The following is a 21,219-nucleotide window of genomic DNA, read 5'->3' on the forward strand; positions in this document are numbered from 1 at the left end:
TATAATTCTCATACCTATTATTTCTATGTTTTTTACTTTTATATATTGTTGAATATAATTAAAAATTGTTTTATAAAAATGAAAACTGGATTATTGACCCATCCTATAATTCGTTGTTAAGGTTGAATTTGACAGCTAAACAGTATATAATTGGAATTAGTTAAATTACCTTTTTTTCTTTTTCTGTGTGATTTGGTTTTTTCTATCAACGGAAATTTTGTACAAAATATGTTTACTAAATACATCAATTATTTATGAAACTGATTTTATTTTCCTTCTATTTTACTATTTTCCTCCGATGTTTTAGCAATGTGTGCCACATTTAAAAAGAATTTTTTGGTTTAATTAAAAAAAAAAAATCTTCACAATTAGTAATGAGTTGCTTAAATATCTGCTTAGTCATTGGTCATTAGTCATCACATACTGTCGATCAGAAAGCGATGTCGACATTTGTCAAAGAACCTGTTGAATTATTTATAAAACATGAATTAATCTACTATTGTTTCTGATAAATTTCTATTTCTTTTTGGATAATTTGTCTGTATCATATTCTCAAAAGTTTTTGTTTTTGACCGAAACAGTTCAGAAATGCTCGTTTCCTTCTTGAACTGATTGCAAAAATCATTTCAATAATTCTCTAAGCATCTTTGGCAATAAAATGTAAAAAAAGACTCACTTGTTAGTATAAAACAAACACAGTTTGTTCTTTTGCTGGTAATTTTACATGCCTGAAAGATTTGAGCAATAAAATAAGATTCCAACTTAAGAACTGAAAACAACAAAGAGGTTTGCAAGTTATGAACAAACTAGTTTTATATTTAAATGTGTGGTGTTTAGTGACCGTTAATCGATAATTATTCAGAAATCGTGACCAGACCGCATCTCACGATTTCTGAATATTTATATTTAAACTTGTGAAAGAAATATTAAATTGTAATTTAATTGGTAACAATCATTTTCCATAAATGTTTTACTGCGGATATGTACGGATTAAAAATGGAAATTAGAATATGAGAGAAATTCTGAACAATTGATAGTGAGAAGACTGGACTGAATTTATTTTGTTATGAAAATATATTAGCTTTAAGAATTTTTTTCTTAAGCAGAACTTGCATGCTCAAGTACCGGTCAGGCAGAAGTATACAGCCAGATCAATGAATTGACATCTGTGAAATCACAAATACCGGTCAATACAGAAATTCTACCAATTTGTATATGGTTTATGGTATCCTTTATATATGGTTTCTGTAAGAAGGTTGAATATTAATTTTGTATCGAGCCAGACTTAGGTTGTTAAATGAATTTTATTAATCAAGTATTAAAAAAAGTGGAATAAGAAACATGTAATACTAATAGTAAAGCACTTGCCGAAGATTAACATGAAATTCTCACTGCACCGTTGACATAAATTATCGGGTAAAAGTTGAAAAGTAAAAAAATCGTCTATATTAAAAATATAAAGAAATATTTCTAAACCACCTGCAATTTTGCAAATAGTAATGATATGACAGACGATTGAGAAAGACAGTGGAGTGTACTAGTTTTGATCAGTTTAAAAGCATTTGTTGTGCAAATTATTCTCTGGATTCATAGTTCAGTTCTATTTATATAATTAGGGTTGATAAAAGTATTGTTTCGTCACCCACTGTATCTATTATCCTTGAGAAATAAAAAAAATATATATGAATAATTATAATAAATAATTAATTATTAAGTCTTAATTTATTAAAATACGTTAGAAGAAAAGAATAGTAGCCATTTTAAACAGAAAAAGTTATTTCACGCATTAAACGTCACGCAATAATCAAATAGAGTTTGAAAAAGGCACAATGACGATGCAATTTTCTAATTTAAATATAATCCAGTAGTCATTGGTCGTACTGGACAGTCTTCATTATTCATTAGTGTTTGACCATCGTCTGTCAATTACACAAATGTTGTTCAACGTGTTGATTTTTGCCGTGACCGCGGCTAATTTGGCAAATGGAAAATCATGCCTAGAAGCGATTGTTACTGAAAAAAAGTCCACAATATTGGCCAGCGCACATCAGCCGCCTCGGCCTCCACCCGTCGACGAAATTGCAAGAATGGCGAGATACGTCGTCCATTACTCAGGTATATTTTGTTGTGAAAAAAAGTCAAATTTTGCACCTGTCAAAATTAAAACCAATTCTTATCCATTTTTAGAAATTATATTATTAAATTTACAACAATTTATACACGAAAGTTTATAAATAAAGGTTAACCGTAAGTAAAATCATAATTTTGCATGGTGGAAATCCATGGTCATAACTTCGACATCATCTGTCCAAACTAATTCCCAACTAAACACCTATTTAATTATTTCTTATCCTTAGTAAAAATTATTTAAACAAAAAAAACGCCAAAATTTTTTTCAAACATATTTTGACATGATTTCAATATGGCATTTAATTTATTAAAGAAACTAGAAGACTCTCAATGCTAATTGTAATAAACTAATAATATCAGCAACATAATTAAGTACATCAGCTTTTTTTATTTAAAAAAAAACAGGAATTATCAGTCCAAATGCTACATTACTAAACAACTGTCTTAAAAATATCGTGTTTGGAGAGTTTTTTGCAAACTGACATATCTTAAGATCACTATCCTTTTTTCCCATCAGAAGTATTTTGAATCCAGTACCATTTTCAAAACAGTCTAAAATGTAAAACTTGAGATTACATAAATGAAATAATTTAAAACAAAAATTAAAATTAAATTTAAAAATGGAAACTCGTTTCCGAAAAATTGAAAATGGTACATGATGCCAAAACATGGCAGTATATGATAGAGTGAATTATTTTACCCTCCTTCAAGAAGGCCTGGAAATAATGAAAAAATTAAACTATACTTAAAAAAAGAAAAACACAAATAAAATTTTAAAACATCAAAAATTCATTTCTGCTTTAGTGTCAAATAGTATAGGTGAAAACAGAAATAAAAATATCTAGAGCATTTATATTTTCAAACTTACATACATAAAATCGAAGTTTTTAGTTTGTTTATTACCCTCAAGTATGTTAAAAAAAAATCCAAGGATCTCTTTACAGCTTTGTGTGGAAGAAAGAAGTATCAGCTAGGAAAGCAAGGTATTAGAAATTGTAAAATTGGCTTTAATGGCATTCAGGACTTTATTGCTCTTTGGGTGTCCAGGACAAAGCATCAAACCGCTTTACTATACTTTTTTGAAATTATTCTCAATTAAAAAGCCATGGGGTATGCCAGGATTTGAACACTGGACCATTGGCAAATTCATTAACTTTAACCCCTCAGCCACAGTGGGCCCTTATAATTGACTTTAATGAACTTTCTTCGGGTTTCAAAAGTTAAAGAAGAAAATCTGCACAATTTTACTTCTCAGAAGACAATATTCAACATCAAAAACAAATCCACCAATGGAGACACCGTAAAGCCAAAATCTGTCTGGAACAGCAAGTCACATATCGATCAAGTTGATGGTCGATGACTAACTACAGCTTCATCACCTTGCAGACCTCAACAAAAAATTTAAAATTAAATAAACACGATATGCAGATAGTCATTATTAATTCGTAGTCAATAGTGTAATGAAAAATACTGAAACGAACAAATGAGATAAAAACAGTTCTTATCATAAATTATAAAAAATTTAATACTCCACTATCTAAATACAATCTATATTCTGAAATTGAATTTAATATTTAAGTATATCTGTATGCATATACAAACAAAGGAATTATTTACTATGTAGTAAAGTAATTCGTTATGTAAGAGGAGTTAAGATCCGACTATTCATTGAGAGTAGTGGACAAGAGGTCCCACCATTTTTCAATAACTTTTATATATTATTATCAATGAAAATTCCATGGGTTGTGGTAGAATTCCAACCCACAGAACTCCTAGTGTAGCAAATATGATTCTGATGCTCTAATCACTCGGCTGCTGCTGACCCCCTATATGAAATATCAGTGAATTTGTGACTGGTGAAAATGTCAAATAAGCTGTGTATAGTTAAAAAATATTTATAATGAATGGAACGATGTATATTTAATAAAATAAAGCCTTTTATCTATCTATATCTATATTTAAAAGTATGAAAATCAATAATAACAGTACTTGTAGATATATATAAATTGGTAAAAAGTGCCTGAGGACACTGCAGGGGTAAAGTTGATCTTAGGTTGTTTCTGACTTCCTGTATCTTGACAAATTATTATTCTTATTTCAAAAAATACAAATAGCAATTTTACAGAGTGGACTACACTTTCGCACATTTCCCATCAAAAAAAGGAGAACATTTCTGGGCTGGCTATGGGGCGGGTGTATTCAATAGCAGACGGGCCATATGGAAACAGCACTGGCGTCCCTTATATCTACGTCTCTCTGTTTGACGGTGTACCAAGAGACTTGAAAGTATTTAACATTTGATGTACATTTTTAAAAACAAATTTTGCCTTTTTTTCTTTTTCTGGAGATTGATAACAAGTGTTCGATGACAATAAGCCTGGCACAAGGAAATTTGTGCGCATCTAGAGGCCAGATTGCAGAAGATCCACGATGCCCTCAAGTCATTCTCTTTGGAAATTTCGTATTCGTAAGACCTCTCGATGTTACTCTTTTGTCAATATGTACATTTTTTTTTGTTTAAATTTACAGCTTGACAAAGACACTGATGAATGGAACTTTGCAGAAAATGCCCTGTTCTCTAGATACCCGATGATGAGACATTGGCCAAAGTGTATGTTATAAAAAAAAATCTTTCAACTTAGAAAATTTAAAATGATTTTTTTCAGTTCATAACTTCCTGTTTGGAAAGCTTGACATAAACAAAATCATTCTGGTTGATAACTTCGGAGGGAGCAAGTACCCGAATATCAAAGACTACTTCAATTCCCCTCCACAAAAATATGTTGAAGTGGTCAGAGCAGAACTTTTTTTCAATGAGTCATCAGTTCAAGTTTAAGACTATTTGAATAAATAAAGGTGGATATTTTGAAATGTAATTTGATTTTTCGTCAGTTCCATGGTTAGAAATGAAAGACTACCAAGAGTGAGAACTTTTTCTTTTTTTATAATTTAAGAATTAATAAACTTTACCAAAAATATACTCAAAACAATTGTCTCTATATATTTCATTATCAAAATTTCATTAAATACTAATAAAAAGTTTATTTTAAAAATTAAAATGTACATTATATAAACAAACTGGCATGAAAATGTTTAGGGTTTCCATAATCTTAATAAGCCATCTTCACTATATGTACATAGCAGATTTTGATGAGGATGATGAGATAGTCCGATCACATCTTTTTCATGAACCTGATTAAAAAAATAAAATAAAAATTAATATTTTCATACAACAAGCCCTTCAAAATAACCTACATTTAACGTTCTTTCTAGTTTGCCTGAAGTAATGGAGAAACAGTAAAGAACAAGATCTTCACCGACGCAATAGATCCACTCTCCTCTTGGGGAAAGTGTTGCACAAACAAAATCACCTCCTTCCCTTTTACCGCTCGAGAATGATCTTACAATCTAAAAGGCAAAAATTATTTTAAATTTGTTACCAAAAATCAAAAAATAAATCGAGTTAGTACCTGTCCCTGCATATTCATGACAACGACGGAATTAGTTTTATTACAAACAACAAAATGCTCTTGGTTTTTAGGCAGGAGGTGAACGCTGTTCACCCTGACATCGCCGGCGCCAAGTGACTTGAAAGTGTTAACACACTCAGTCGATTTGATATTCCAGACTTTAACTGTACCATCGGAAGAAGCACTAAAATCTTTCAAGTATTATATAAAATGTTACAACAAAAATAAATTGTAATTGCAATAGAGTAGTATTGAAGTACCTTATCACGTTATGGCCATCACTAGTGAAAATTGCATCATTTACAAAGGAACTGTGCCCTCTGAATTCCTTAAGGGACTTTCCTGATTTCAATCCGTGAATCCTAATAGAAATTGTTTAAATTAAATTGAGAACATTGTTAATTATAATTATTCTGTGGTAATTGCAGTCATTATTGATGTTATTCTTACTAAATATTTAAAAGTTAATAAATTTGTACCTAATTGTTGTGTCAAAGGATGCTGTGAGGATCTGACTGTTATCCCTTGAGAATTGTATACAAGTGATTCCTTTATTGTGAGCCTTTTCAAATTTTCTAAGACACTGGCCTGTCATTAGTTTCCAAATTTTGATCTTGCCCTCTTGTGACCCACTGGCGAGCATTTCCGAGTCCCGGCTGAAGCCCAGGGCCAGGACCGCCTCTTCCATCATCATGAAGTTTTCTTGAGACTGATACTTCAAATCTTTCCTTATCTTGCCAGTTGTAAAATTCCAGACTTCGATAAAACCGTCAACGCTGCCCGTTATCAGGAACTGGCCGTCCGGAGAGAAAATGGCACATTCAACGTGTGACTTGTGGCCAAACTTGATCTGCTTAGAAAGCTGCGTCGGATATTTCTCATCATCCTGGTCCCTTATGGCAGCCTTGCCCCTGAACAGATCGATTGTCGTACCTGGTGGAAGGAGGCCCTGGTGTTGCTGCCATTTCAATGCTTGGCCCAATAAAGCAAGAAGACGAGATGAAGGCACGACTGAAACTTCACCAGATAACGCTTGTGCAATTGCAGCACGTCGTTTTTCTTTGGATGTCCCATCAGCATAAGCCTCCCTGGGATCAAAATATGACCTCGCAAGAAGATTTTCTATAACAAATTTAAAAAGTTAAAATAATTAAAAAATAACCATTCTTTATTTATTTATTTTATTACCAAGATGAATATATCTATCGGGTTCATTTTGTTTCATTACAATCATCGGATCTGTCTGCCTCAAGAGGGACCTGGCTGCACCCAGTTCTCTCAGCTCTATCAGTTCCAAAACTACCTAAACACAAAGCAAAAGTTTAAATATAATACAGAACATCAAAAACTTTAAAATGCTTTACCTGTTCGTATAAATCGATCAGCTTGCTATCTGGCAATTTGAGAGACTGGATCGCTTTAAGGACAGTGTCCCAATGGCCGTTGTTAATGTCGGAGACAAAGCCATCAATACTGTCTACTGTATTGAGTGAAACACCAGTTTCTTCCTGAAAAAAAAAACTTAATTTTTACGATTTGCACGTTTATTCTAGACTAATTTTTTTGAATAACTGAAATACTACTGATAGTCTTTAGGCAACAATAATCAATAATGTAATCTAAATTTAAATATTTTTAATTGTTATAATCAGCGTATTTACACTACTAATTAAATAATAATTATCAGTTAAAGCAAATGAATTAAAAAAAGTTCAGTTTGTTCTGGGCCATTAAATGTTTTCAATTGACATAATCAATGTACGAGACAAGACAACCAAAGGTACCCACAATGAGACCACACGACTCCATCCATACTTCTAGTGGATATATATATATATATATATACANTGCCATTTAAAATCGAATAAAAGTAACATTTTTTAAAGTACTTAAATACATTTTTTAATAATTAAACAAAATCCATTATATATATACATATATATAAAGGAGTTGCCAATACAATAAAAAAAAATCTGCTACACACACACGAAATAAATAAATTCACAATGGAATTATTTAAAGTTAAAAAAGAAGTCAGTCTCTGGTCTGCAGAGGTTGAATCTAGATTTTTGTTTTTTATCGGAATGAATGGATTTGTTTGCAAGAATAGAGGGCCCACCAATACCTGAGAAATATTGAGTATGCAGGTATCAATTTATTGTGAATGTAATTTTTCTAGTATGGAAGGAGAATCCTCGGATGATATCAAGTAGAACTTCGTACCGTAACAAGTTTCTTAACATTATGCCGACTTGGACAAAATGGTATTTCATGTTGATGCAAATATTTTGAAAAAGATCCATAGGAGACCCTGGACAATTTTCCTCCACAGAAGAATTTTTTTAAAAATTTAATATATTTATTACAATATGTAACATTATCTATACATTCACTATTTTTCGTGGTCCGCTTGACCAATTAATATCATTGAATTAATTAAGGTTTTTAGTTGAGATAAAAAAGTCAGTGTCACGAGCGGGATTTGAACCCACGGCCTTCGGCTAGATACGCCTCTGCTCTACCACTGAGCTATCGTGACTTCGATCCTCTCAGGCACTAACTTCCCATCTCAACCTCACCTCTCGAATTTTCCCTCCTTTTTGCCATTTTTCAAATGTCGTGTAATCTATTTGATTCTCGGCGACAAATGAAATGGCCACGGAGAGCTTTAGTGAAGATATACTTCGTTTTACTTATTAAATCCATTATATTTCGTGGTCCGATTGACCAAATAACTTCTTTCAATTAATTAATCTTTATGTAAGGTATTGGTTGAAATAAAAAAGTTAGTGTCACGAGCGGGATTCGAACCCACGACCTTCGGCTTGATACGCCGCTGCTCTACCACTTGAGCTATCGTGACTTCGATCCGCTCGGACACTAACTTCCAATCTCAACCCCACCTTTTGAATTTTCCCTTCTTTTTGCCATTTTTCAAATGTCGTGTAATCTATTTGATTCTCGGCGACAAATGAAATGGCCACGGAGAGCTTTAGTGAAGTATACTTCATTAAATTCACTATTTTTTGTGGTCCACTTGACCAATTAATATCATTGAATTAATTAAGGTTTTTAGTTGAGATAGGAAGTTAGTGCCCGAGAGGATCGAAGTCACGATAGCTCAAGTGGTAGAGCAGAGGCGTGTCTAGCTGAAAGTCGTGGGTTTGAATCCCGCTCGTGAGACTGACTTTTTATCCTAAAAACCTTAATTAATTCAATGATAAGCGGACCACGAAAAATAGTGAATTTAATGGAATGCTCGTGACACTGACTTTTTTATCTCAACTAAAAACCTTAATTACTTATCTATACATGCAAAACAGTTCCATGAATGACTGACAGAAAACGCACAAACCAAACTGCTGGATCTACAGGACTGAAATTTTGACAGCACGTTCTTATGACATGGATAGCTGCTAAAAAAGGATTTTTTGAAATTCTTCTAAGGGGACCATATGGCTAATTTTTTTACCATGCATAGACTGAAGTGATCTGAAGAAGAGAAGAATTTGAAAAACTAAGACATTATAGCCTTACTGGCACTCTGTATCGCTTTAGAAAGGTACATTAAAACAGAGTCCTGTGTGGATGAAGTCGTGGGTAAAAGCTAGTTTACAAAATGTAATGAGTTAAATTTACATTAACATGAATAACAAGTCACAAGGGGAGAGAACGAGAATTAATCCTAATTCAGTGGGTCGTGGGGCCACCTATCTTCTGGTAAGATTATTATTATTATTTTTTTTTTTAATGGATACTAGGAACTGGAGGAGTTCCCCTTGAGCACTGCAGCTGTATACTACAGCTTATTGTACTTTCTTCCTGGCTCCACTTTTTTGGGGGGCCCGCAACATGCGTGTGAATTTGAGCTCCCGATGTGCCGGTGTTCTTCCATCAAAGAAACTCATTTTTGAAGGGGGGTGGGGACACATTCAGGGTCACTGAGATCCAATCCCACCCCCAGACCTTCCATTGATGAATGCTGTGCCAAATTTTTCAATTGTGGCCACCGGTCCCCTTAAGCGCCAGAAAATAAATTCAGAGGCGACGGTGAGAATCAAACCCACAACCGTAGGATCTACTAGCCAAGATTCTGATGCCTTAATTACTTGGCTACCCCGCCCTCTCCCCTGTAGGGATCGTTTCTATTGGATAAGGATCAGGCAGTTCAATTGGTGGTGGGAGGAGAGCCCCTGGACAATTTTCCTCTACAGAAGAAATTAAAAACAGCAATATAAAAACTAATATATTAATCCATATTATATTTAGCAATCATAATTGACCATATTAATTATTTCAATTAATTATTCTTTTAATCTAGTCTTGGTTGAGATGAAAGTTGTGTTTTTTTGTTTCGCCTGCGGCATCAGCCAAGATGCAAAAGTTAGTGTCACAAACGGTATTCGAACCCACAACCTTCAGCTCAATACGCTGCTGCTCTACCCATTTGAGCTATTGTTACATTCCGCTCATGACACTAACTTTTAACCAAAGATCGTGGGTTCGAATCCCATTCGTGGCACAAACTTTTTCATCTCAACCAAGACTAGATAAAAATCATAATTAATTGAAATAAAAACTAATATAGTAATTGGGTTAAAACAAATACACCAATTATAATAGTGAATGGCCAAAATCTGAGACGTCAAGGATGATCAGAAACGACAAAACAAGTGATTCATCATCCCACAAAACTTGTCTATTGTCTATAATTGTCTATTTTCAACGTACACTGATTTAATAACAAATTATGTGTTTATATTAAAAAAGAAAGTATAGTATTTTGAATTCATATTGTAGATACATCGAGAATACTTGTCTTGCTCAAAACGAAAAATATTTACATAGAAAAAAAATTGGCGAACCTGCAGGGTTTGTAGAGTCTTGACTAAATTTGACTCCTTCAAGTACTGCTGGATAAGCCGGACGACGCTGAAATCCAAGTGGAAACATTTTTAATAATAACATTATTATAGAAACAAAGAAAAACAAATTAATTACTTACTCGGCGGATTCGATCTCGATCGCCATCCTCCCTCTGCACCGGATCAAGAGAAAAACAAATCAAAAGAGGAAAACTGCCCAGCGGTACTGAAACAAACAAAACCTCAAGGACTGTTATCCATATTCCAGAATAAATATCTCTTAGTACCCAAAAAGTACTAAGTAGTAATAGGCGTTTCTTTGACGTAAAAAAATCGGTTTAAATTGTTTATATGAAGATTTTATTAATAATAAGTTAATTTGTAAAATTAAAGAGCAGTAAAGTGTATTTGTTTGGTCGGTTTTCAGTCTTAAGGGGTTTTCATTTTTTTTTAAAACAATGTTAATATATAAGACTTAGACTTCTTGGTTAAACAACGACAGTTTAAAAAATTGTGTAAAATTCTGGTATGAAGTTTTGAATTAAAAATCTATTGAATTTTTTTTGCTGATTTTTTTAAAGAGAAATTTTGGGTAATGGAGTAATTTCTTTGGTTTAAAACGTAAATCATCTGCCTTTTATAAACGATCGTGTTTACAGTTCTGCAAGTACGAAGTTTTAAAGGTAAAAACGTACTCGTCCGGTTTTGAAGTCGGGTAAGTTTGTTTTTCCCGAGCACACGGAAGATAACCTTCCTACGTCACAGGCCCCACAGATCCTCGAGCCGACTGGCCAAACGGCAGAAAACCGTCAAAAGGGAAATCAACCAAAAATTGTCCACCACCGTTTCCGACGGCAATTTTAAACCCACCACCCGCTGTGGGAGTTTGTGCTGGAATTTCGGCGAAAAATCCCAGCTGGCCGGTCGCCGTGATCGCGGACCGACTGGGCGTAAAAGGCCGTCAGCCATTTTACGTACGTTTTCTGATAAATTCATCGACGTAACTCCCCTATTGGTACGGGTCAAACAAGCGGATCCTCGTTTTTCGCTCGTCCTCGGCTTTTTATTTTGCAAAAAGGGACGTCGTTTCCATCCTAGCTCGCGTCTCCGAGTTTCACGGCCGCTTCTGCGAGTTTTCATCTGTAAGTTTTTCAGGCGTCGGCAAAGGGAGAAAAAAATAATTTACTATGAGCAACCGGGATGATGAATATGATTACTTGTTTAAAGGTACGTCTCAAAAGCGCATTTTTTAAAAAATAATTTCAATTGCATTAAATAACACCATTTTCTGCTTTATAAAGAGATTTTGAAAATTAATAAAATGTTTCACATAAAAAAAAGAAAGAAAAAACATTGCCGAGATAAATGCCTTGTTTTTCCTCTTTGAACAAATCATCCAACACTTATCTAAATTAACTTTTTCAAACAGACATTTTAAAAAAGGAACTTATAAAAATCAACAATCTTGCCCATTAATCAATCCTGACAATCTTCAAAATGCGGGCCCCGAGGCGGAAATTAAAATTATTTTTTTTACCAACTTCCAAAAAAAAAACCTTTCGCCCACATTTTACTCCATTAAAAAACAAATAAATAAATAAATAAATTGTATTGTGTTGTAATTTATTTGTGGAAAAATAAATCTGGCGACTCGGTCACGTTTTTTTAAATCTCGTATGCCATACTGGATTTACTCTTTTAACTCATCATATTTTTGTATTATTTCAAATTTGGTTTTACACTGATTTTACAATGAAAAAATTAATTAATTAATTTTAAAATAAAAAACCGCACAACCTCGGCTACAAATCCGATGTCCCCGTTGTTCTTTTCATCGCAAATATTTTCCCCTTGTTTTTCCCTCCCCATATTTTATTTTACACATTTATTTTAAATATTTAACATATCCAGGGAATTGTCAATGGTCGTTTTAACGTTTTTCATGTTGGATGTTCATGTTTGAACATTTGCACCAGTTGCAACTCACCGGACTACTTAAAATCCTCTCCCATTTTCTTTACCTTGAATTTTTTTTTACATATAATGCAAGTATTTCAAACAAGCTTATAAATCAATCGGTAATTTTAGTTTTTAATATTCCTGAAGTTTCTTGTGAGAGTAAGCGTATTTCTACCATTCACAACTAACATTATAACTAACAATTTTCTGATGATTTGGTTTATTCTAAATGTATTTATATATAAAACATATATTTATATTCACGATGATTAATTGGATACAAGTGAATCAGTAATGTTTATTTTTTAACATTCATGAAGTTGCGTGTTCATGTTTGATCATTTCTGCCAATTGCAACTTCCAAAACTATTTACAATTTATCTTTCATTACAATTTCATTGACTTTACCTTGATTTTTTACATGTGAAGCAAGTATTTCTAACAATGAGCTCATAAATCAATCAGTAATGTTCATTTTGAACATTCCTGCAGTTCTGGTTTGAGTTTGAGCATTTCTACCATTCACAACTAACAAGATAACTAAACAATTTTCTGATGATTTGGTTTATTCTAAATGTATTTATATGTAAAACATGTATTTATATTGACGATGATTAATTGGATACAAATGAATCAGTAATGTTTATTTTTTAACATTCATGAAGTTGCATATTCATGTTCGAGCATTTCTGCCAATTGCAACTTTTTACTATTTACAAACTACAAAACTATTTGCAGTTTATCTTCCTTTACAATTTCATGGACATTGCCTTGATTTTTTACATGTGAAGCAAATATTTCTAACAATGAGCTCATAAATCAACCAATAATTTGACTGAGGATCAGGTAAATGGCCATCGGATGAAGAAAACAACAAAAACGTGCCAAGCTTTTGTCGTATATTAATAATATAAGAAAATACTCAATTAATTATACACAATTTTTCATTTTGAAAAAATTGTGTATAATTAATTATTTTGTATATTTAAATAGAAGCTGATAAAATAATTAAAAATTTATTAATATAAGAAAATTTCAAATTGATTAATAACTAACTTAAGTAATATAAGCTCGGTACGTTTTTTGGGTTTTCTTCATCCGATGACCATTTTGCCTGATCCTCACTCAAATAATTTCACTCGTCAATCTTCACTTCACTCATTTAAAATCAATCAGTAATGTTCATTTCGAACATTCCTGAAGTTTCTTATTTAAGTTTTTCTCCCATTTGCAACTAAACAAGAAGCTAACAATTTTCTATTAATTTTTTAAATGTATGTACATATAAAATATGTATTTATATTAATGAGGATTAATTAGATCCAAGGCAGTCAGTAATGTTTATTTTTTACCATTCATGAAGTGTCATGTTCAAGTTGAACATATCTGCCAATTACAACAAACATGATTGCTATCACATTCTCGTTCTTTTGATTTAAAAATGAAAATTATAAATCATATTTTAAAGAGCTAGAATATAAATAAATTATTAATGTTCATTTATAACATTCATCATGTTTAATGTTCATTTTGTTTGTGCCATGTGCATATGACATGATGAATAAAAGTTGTCCATTGATTTTTAAATATATTCATATATTAAGTGTGTATTTATATTAATTAGGCAGGTAATAAGTCAATTTAATATTTAACAGTCCTTGCAACTGGCAAGGATGGGTAACATGAATGTGACAACATAAATGGTTAAAGAACCGATATTCATGTTTCAACATTTCTACCATTATACATCTCAACATTTTACCAAACAAAATGTCTAAGAATTTTCCTTTTTTTTCTTTTAATTTGCATATGCATTTATAATGATGAGGATGCAAGGCGATCATTAATTTATGTTTTTAACATTTGTGCATGTTTATGTTACCTCTTGCAAACAACCAGATAGATCACTATCTATTTTTTGCCGTCTTTTAATTTTTAATGTTGTAACGCGTGTATTTTATCTAACAAGAATATAAAGCATTTTATCTTGTTAATGTTTTGTATTGACTTAACTATAAATAAATAAATAATAAAAAAAAGGTTGATATTGAAACGTTGGCACGATAAAGAAAATGTTTTTCTGAAACCTACATCACACCAGACCGCATTTCACGATTTCTGAATAATTATAGACTAACAGTCACTACTCACCACACATTCAATTTTAAATGTTGATGTGTATTAACATTTCTTAAGTTTGATGTTAATGTTTCAATATTTTTTTCTGTTTAAGCAAACCAGTCATGAAACAATTTATCATTTCCTTGCCAATTATAATGTAAAGTGTTCTTTTTAATTTAAAATAGAGTGAAGTGATGGATTATGATTCTTTTTTCCTATTTTATGTTTCTGGTGTTTTAAATTATTCATTAAAGTTAACTGACATTTAACTGTACCGTACTCAGCTTTAATTTTTAGTTTTAAACCAATAGGAATGCAACAAAACTAAACGTTTTCACATTTCTGATGTTTGATGTTCATGTTTAAACATTTCTGTTACCCTGAATATTCTCTTTCTTTGTCTAGACATCTTTCTTTTATAGTGTACGTTTTTAATTACAAAAAAGCAAAGTGGTTAACAGTGGTTTAGTTGTAACATTTTCGTTTAGAAGTTTCATGTTCTGGTTTAAACATTTACTGTTAATGTGGTTTGGATGATTTTTCTGTGTTCAAACTCCTACAACAGGTACATGTTTTTATTCATATGCATTTTGAAGCATTTTTAGCCTCCTCCTCAATACACATTGAAGCTCAATATACGACTCATAGATTTAATTCTCAAATAAGTAAATTTGAAATTAAAATTTAAAGACCAGTGAGACAAGGTGTGAACTCAGATGTATCATTTGGATTTTTTATAAATCAACTAATTTCCATCAGTTATAACAGTTATTATGGATTTGGAAATGTTTAGTACTTAATTATCCTAAAGATAGATACAGATGACATCAGTTGTACTTATTTAAACAAATGCATTAGTCATTGTTTTGCATTATCGGAGATGATGCTGAATCACCATTTCAATTTTCAATGAATCAATCAAATAAAACTTGTGCAGTTAATAGTTACATAGTTTTAACTTAAAATTGCATATATATAAAATGATTATATTAAATCAGTCTGTATTTTATGTCAAAACTGTCAACATGCTGCATGGAGCAAAAAATATCCAAAGGAAATGTAAACAAATAAACAAAAACAAATGTGTGATTCAGAATAAATCAACTGGCATAAGTCAATGACAAAGGTTTTCACGACTCGACCCTTCTCTAGATTGTATTTCAATTGATCCAAATTATGGTCGAATTGACCTGGCCTGAGATCGGAAAGAATGAGAACAGGAGAATGAACTCTTATTACTTTAACGCTTTCTATATTTATGATAATTACCATTTAAGAAAATTCAGTTGTGCGACAATTTTTTTGTTTTAAATGCTATACATTCTGTTTGTATATTATTTTTTCTTTATCTCTTTATAATTATTGCTTTTTTTCACATACAAAAAATACATATTGTTTTTATGTTCCATTTTTTTTTTATAAATTTAAAAAGAAAAAATCCAAATGTACGGACGATTTCACGGATGTTACAACTGTAGGCATATGTCATAGAAGTACTACTTTTACCTTTAAAATAAATGTTCATGTTGGATTAGCATGATCATTTCTAATGATCGTGATCTTCATTGTTCAGACACAAATAGCTAAACAAAATATTATTTAATAATAGGTAATGACTCTTGAATGGAATGTTCTCCTTGAAGCATCAACATTTATTTTCTAGATTGAACAAGTAAATGTCCTAATCCTAGCTAAATATTTGAACTTGAAGTAATGACATAAAGATAAAAGAATCGTCAATTTCTGTTTGCCCTTTCATTTTTCTAACTTTGTTCTTTCTTAAAATTATTTACTTCAGGATTCTGAGTGAAACTTCAATTTTATTTCAAATAAGTTTTTAATTTTATGAGTATAATTGCATTTAGGTTTTAAAATTAATGAAATACACAATTTTTTTTACATTTAATTTAATTATTTATTTATTTTACGAGGGTTCGCAACAGCAGAGGTTTTATCAACCCTCGGGGTGTCTGAGTTTTTGAAAAAAAGCCCATTTGTAAGTATGTCGGATTCAAATGCAGGGCTGCTGGGTTCGAACCCGGGACCTTTACCTTACAGTGATGAGCGCCGTGTCAATGCCGAAACCGTTGCAGCCACCGATGCTCCCCCCCAATTGTATCTTTAAATGTAACACAATTTAGGAAGTTCAAAGCCAAAATACATTTCACTTTTTTGATTTTTGTTCTACGTGTTATATTGTCGTTATCTAATTTATCAGTTATCTTCCTTTAACAAATATCTTTTATTTAATAACTTTGTAAAAATTTTGTTCCAGTCGTTTTGATCGGAGATTCCGGAGTTGGGAAGAGTAATCTCCTTTCAAGGTTTACAAGAAATGAATTCAACCTGGAATCAAAGTCGACAATCGGCGTCGAATTCGCAACACGAAGTATTGTTGTAAGTATTCAGTTTTATGTTTAACATTTGTCCAATTACTCTTATTGTGTTAATTATTATTGAATTGAATTACTTCAAGGTCAAACGATTTGACTTGTTATTATGTTGAGGTTTTTTTTACTGATCCTTTTTCTCATGTTTATTAATTAATTAAATTGAAAAAAAGAAATCACAGCAAGTGTGATTTTAAACATTTTCTTAATAGAGATCTCTTTGTGAAAAGAATGAATGTATGAGAAAGCGAGAGCATGAGAATTAGAGTAAATAATTAATTTTAGTCAATTGCAGATTATTTCCTTTCTTTTTGCTTTTGTTTATTTATTTTTAAAAAAATTAAAAAATACTTATACTTTTAGTTTCTAGTAAGAACAAAATGGGGTCACCTAATTTCAGCATACAAAATTGTGAAATTGCATTTTCATCAATTCAGATTACAAAGCGTTTTCTTACTTCTTTCAAAACTTGTTTTTGTTTTTTAATATTGTATTTCAGTGCGTTGTCACTTATAATAAAATTGATAGTCAAGAATTGTAACGTATTAAATCGAATTAGTCAAAATTATTTCTGTTGCCTCCTTGAAAAAAAGAATGATATGAAGGTCAAAGATGTCAATTCCTATTCTGTTTTCTTATTCTGTTCGCATTCGAAACAACCTGCCGATCATTATATGAAAGCAAGAGGGTATTGATTTTTCTTTTATAGTTGAGCAATGACCTCGATTCTTACTTTGTGCTGTAACTTGTTAGATCTGTGAAGGAAGATAATCATAGAATATGATGAATATTGAATTATATTTAAGTGATAAGTAAAGTGATATAAATTATGTTCTAAGTGATAAATATTTCAAAAATTGACAAGCTTAAATGCATTATACATTCATAAATATTTAATCAAGTTTGAAGAGTTCTATTTTATTATTATTATTTTTCTTACTCAGACTCCTTTTGTAACTTCCAGCTAAGGAATCCCAGTTCTTGCTTAAGAGAAAGCCCTTACTGAGTAAGAGTCACTTATTGTTCTACAGAAAAAGTACAAACTAAAATTTGGCAAAAGATATCTTGATGCCCCTTCACCATTGATAGAACATGCCGTAATGATAGACAAATCTTCTTTCTAGAAGGCAGAGGGGCAACAAAGGGGCTGATAAATTGGTCAAGGAAAAAGGACACCTTATGACAAAAATTTCTGGCTTTGCTTTGTGGAAACAGGATAATAATAAATTGGATATGAGCACCACTCCCTAACCATGCTGTTAATATGTAAACCAGAAACAGAAAACTGTACAAAAAATAATAATAAAAAGTTAAATAAATAAAACAGTTATTTTGAAATTAACCAGGAAGTAAGACCTAAATTTAGGTCTCCCTAACAACTAAATAGGCTAGGTGTCAACCTCTCGCACTTAATAATTTCATCAGGTCAATTAACTTTATAATTAACAAATTCTAAGTAAATAGTACACTATATTTACATACTCAGTAAGATGCATTTATCTAAACTAAAATACAAACAAATTTAGTATATACATAAAATAATGATAACACTGTAACAGATTGCAAACAACCTTACAGACTAAACTTTTCTGCGAACTAGTATCTGTCTGCAATTGCAACACTTTCTATTGTGAACTCAGTTAACTCAACTAGGTGACTGGTGTGATGAACCAATTGCCGAGTTGTGTTTTTTATGTTGTACTTGGCCATCCGCCTGGGCAGACCACTTGACTGCATGTCAGTCAAGGTTGGGACGGTTCCCAGTCATTTGCTACAGGCAACTTTCCATCCGTTTAACTATTTTAATTAACTAACTGCCTCGTCTGAAAGAGGCCATGGACTCAAAGCAGCAGAAAAAAGTCCTCTTCAGATAATGCCAAGAAGAATAAATTGCTTAACATGTTCTATATCAGTGTGAAAGCCAGTGCAGCCTCCTGCTCCTTGCTAGTTGAAAAGCCAAGATTTGGAGTATACTTAGTACTTTAACAAAGCTTTGCGATTTGGGAAAAAGCTTAACAAAGAGCTCTAGAAAAAATGAAGATTGTTCAACAGACCATATTAGTCATGGTGCACAAGGTCGTGAAGAGGCTGACTCATTTTATCCTTAACCTTTTAACCTGGAAGAATACATCCATCCACCCAGGTTGAGGTCTGACTGTTATCTAGCTTGATTACTTTTATGTCTTTAAAAATTTACTAAAGTTTACTCAGAGGTTGTATATGAAAGAAAAGTTGTTTATGTGTATTTCTGAGGATATGTGCAATAAAATAAATAAATAAGTTAATTGTATTTTTATTATTTATATTTTTACTTTTAGGTGGATGGAAAGACCATAAAAGCCCAGATTTGGGACACAGCAGGTCAAGAAAGATACAGAGCCATTACTTCAGCGTAAGTTATATATAAACCATTAAATTAATTTTTTCCTGCAATGATGAAATTATGACGAAATTTAAAACAATCTGATTGTTTTGTTTTGCCATTTTTTAAAGGTAAAATTATTTTATTTTTGTATTTCAGTTATTACAGAGGAGCCGTAGGAGCGTTGCTTGTTTATGACATTGCGAAGCATTTAACATATGAAAATGTCGAGCGATGGTTGAGAGAGCTTAGGGATCACGCGGATCAAAATATTGTGATCATGCTCGTCGGGAACAAGTCAGATCTGAGGCACTTGCGAGCAGTGCCAACTGATGAGGCGAAAAGATTTGCTGAGAAGAACACGTTATCGTTTATCGAGACTTCTGCTCTTGATTCAACAAATGTAGAAACAGCTTTTCATAATATCCTTACTGGTATGGTTCTTAAAAAGAAAAATTTATATAATAATAAAATTGATTTATTGTTTGTTTAATTTTACGATGTTTTCCCGCAGAAATTTACAGAATCGTTTCTCAAAAACAAATCAGGGATCCTCCTGAAGGTGATGTTATCCGGCCACAAAATGTTGAAGCAATCGATGTTAAACCAACTGTGAATACAGAAAGTGTGAGAAAGCAGTGTTGTCAGTGAAAAAGTACGTTTATTCCTTATTTTTACGTGAAAAAAAGAAAAAAATCAAATCACAAAGTAGTTACAACCTGCTGAAAACTATTGAGGCAATACTAAAAATTATATTATTAAAAAAAAGTTATTTGCAGTGATCATTTAAATTTGGCCCCATCCCGAGAAAGAACATTGCTGCTCACATTCAAGTGAGCAAGTGGAAATCCATGGGGTGTCAATGTTAAATATCTTAATACACTCTTTTGTTTTAAAATGCAAAGATCATTTAATTGTTTTGTAATTATATTGTTTATAATATCTGCCCTTAAGCTGTAGTTCTTCTTTGTCTTGTATGTTGTTAATTTGTTAAAAACCCTATAATTAACCATGTGCAATATAACAATCATTTATGACTTTATGTTAACATTTAATAAATTAATTATATAATCTACATCAAAACATGCTCATTTTCTACTGCGAGCTTTAAAACCTCTGACCTCGAGTCCGATCTTGTAAATTAAAAATCCTCACCTTAATAAATATAATTTTGTCTTAAATGCAACAAGATAAGTATAATTAAAATTTTTAATAAACATACAAAAAATTAAATTTAAAGTACTAAATTTTTAAAACTTATCACACAATAGTTCATAAAAATTTCATGTCAGGTATATTGGTTTAACTGTATGAAATGTATAAAAAAAATATCTGGGATCATTTACAGTCTATGGCTCTTTTAAAATCTTTCGTAATTAATAATTAATTACCAATGAGATCCTGAAAAATAGTTTCATTTAACCAATTCAAGACAGAAGGTTTATTTAGTAATGATGCAAAAATTAAATTTGTAATGGATTCACAATTTTTAGAGACTCCTTTTAATGCTCATGTTACATCTTTAATTTAAACAGTGTTTCAATCATTTTAAAGCACTGATTCATTTCACAACTTAGAAATAAGCATGACATTTGCCTCATGAACTTTTTTGTTGCAGGCTTTTCATTGCACTCGAGTTTCAAAAAGAGAACTCCGTTCTTCAAAATGATAAGCAAAAGAGGAAAAAATAAATATAAACAAACAAAAAAAATAAAACAAATTATATATATATATATAAAATATAAGGAAAGAAAAAGTGTGGAAATGAATGAATGCGTTTGAGCGTATGTCTAATGATGATATGTGAAATTTATCCAATGCTTAGCAGAAATTCATAGCCCGACAATGCTCAAAGTGGCCTAATTAACAATTACAGTCTTTGGAATAAGTGTGGAATTTGGCCACCTCATTTGTATTTCATT

At 31.6% G+C, this 21,219-nt stretch overlaps 3 protein-coding genes across 6 annotated transcripts; 2 read left to right on the forward strand and 1 right to left on the reverse strand.

Annotated features, from left to right (window-relative positions):
• The first annotated feature begins 1,859 nt into the window (after positions 1-1,859).
• Positions 1,860-5,006, forward strand: LOC106664259 (protein CREG1-like). Of its 2 annotated transcripts, none has more exons than XM_014389818.2 (5): positions 1,860-2,115; positions 4,256-4,416; positions 4,475-4,597; positions 4,660-4,741; positions 4,797-5,006. In XM_014389818.2, the coding sequence occupies exons 1-5, from the start codon at positions 1,935-1,937 to the stop codon at positions 4,964-4,966; spliced, it is 717 nt and encodes a 238-aa protein (XP_014245304.1). In that variant the 5' UTR covers positions 1,860-1,934; the 3' UTR covers positions 4,967-5,006. The 2 variants fall into 2 exon arrangements, with proteins under 2 accessions (XP_014245304.1, XP_014245307.1); XM_014389821.2 differs by having other exon boundaries at positions 4,478-4,597.
• LOC106664258 (WD40 repeat-containing protein SMU1) lies at positions 4,943-11,246 on the reverse strand. Of its 2 annotated transcripts, none has more exons than XM_014389816.1 (10): positions 11,161-11,246; positions 10,606-10,691; positions 10,466-10,532; positions 6,965-7,108; positions 6,789-6,903; positions 6,080-6,722; positions 5,861-5,962; positions 5,601-5,784; positions 5,386-5,538; positions 4,943-5,322 (listed from the first exon to the last, which is right to left on the reverse strand). In XM_014389816.1, the coding sequence occupies exons 2-10, from the start codon at positions 10,629-10,631 to the stop codon at positions 5,224-5,226; spliced, it is 1,533 nt and encodes a 510-aa protein (XP_014245302.1). In that variant the 5' UTR covers positions 10,632-10,691; positions 11,161-11,246; the 3' UTR covers positions 4,943-5,223. The 2 variants fall into 2 exon arrangements, with proteins under 2 accessions (XP_014245302.1, XP_014245303.1); XM_014389817.2 differs by lacking the exon at positions 11,161-11,246 and adding an exon at positions 10,753-11,130.
• Positions 11,247-11,252: 6 nt separating this feature from the next.
• On the forward strand, positions 11,253-20,999 carry LOC106664260 (ras-related protein Rab-11A). 2 transcript variants are annotated; one of them, XM_014389822.2, is made up of 6 exons: positions 11,253-11,692; positions 16,821-16,942; positions 19,254-19,327; positions 19,457-19,731; positions 19,812-19,952; positions 20,916-20,999. In XM_014389822.2, the coding sequence occupies exons 1-5, from the start codon at positions 11,653-11,655 to the stop codon at positions 19,946-19,948; spliced, it is 648 nt and encodes a 215-aa protein (XP_014245308.1). In that variant the 5' UTR covers positions 11,253-11,652; the 3' UTR covers positions 19,949-19,952; positions 20,916-20,999. The 2 variants fall into 2 exon arrangements, with proteins under 2 accessions (XP_014245308.1, XP_024085969.1); XM_024230201.1 differs by lacking the exon at positions 20,916-20,999 and adding an exon at positions 20,077-20,337.
• Positions 21,000-21,219: the final 220 nt, after the last annotated feature.

The sequence above is a fragment of the Cimex lectularius genome, unplaced genomic scaffold (assembly GCF_000648675.2).
Source record: "Cimex lectularius strain Harlan isolate CLEC.00 unplaced genomic scaffold, Clec_2.1 scaffold251, whole genome shotgun sequence".
Lineage (NCBI taxonomy): Eukaryota > Metazoa > Arthropoda > Insecta > Hemiptera > Cimicidae > Cimex > Cimex lectularius.

Coding starts and splice junctions, on each gene's coding strand:
- LOC106664259 (XM_014389818.2), top strand. CDS start 1,935: ATGTTGTTCAACGTGTTGATTTTTGCCGTGACCGCGGCTAATTTGGCA. Junction 2,116..4,255: donor ATACGTCGTCCATTACTCAG/GTATATTTTGTT, acceptor GCAATTTTACAG/AGTGGACTACACTTTCGCAC. Junction 4,598..4,659: donor TCTTTGGAAATTTCGTATTC/GTAAGACCTCTC, acceptor TTAAATTTACAG/CTTGACAAAGACACTGATGA.
- LOC106664258 (XM_014389816.1), bottom strand. CDS start 10,631: ATGGCGATCGAGATCGAATCCGCCGA. Junction 7,109..10,465: donor AGACTCTACAAACCCTGCAG/GTTCGCCAATTT, acceptor TTTTTTTTTCAG/GAAGAAACTGGTGTTTCACT. Junction 6,723..6,788: donor CGATAGATATATTCATCTTG/GTAATAAAATAA, acceptor AATTTGTTATAG/AAAATCTTCTTGCGAGGTCA.
- LOC106664260 (XM_014389822.2), top strand. CDS start 11,653: ATGAGCAACCGGGATGATGAATATGATTACTTGTTTAAAG. Junction 16,943..19,253: donor TCGCAACACGAAGTATTGTT/GTAAGTATTCAG, acceptor TTTTACTTTTAG/GTGGATGGAAAGACCATAAA. Junction 19,328..19,456: donor TACAGAGCCATTACTTCAGC/GTAAGTTATATA, acceptor TTTGTATTTCAG/TTATTACAGAGGAGCCGTAG.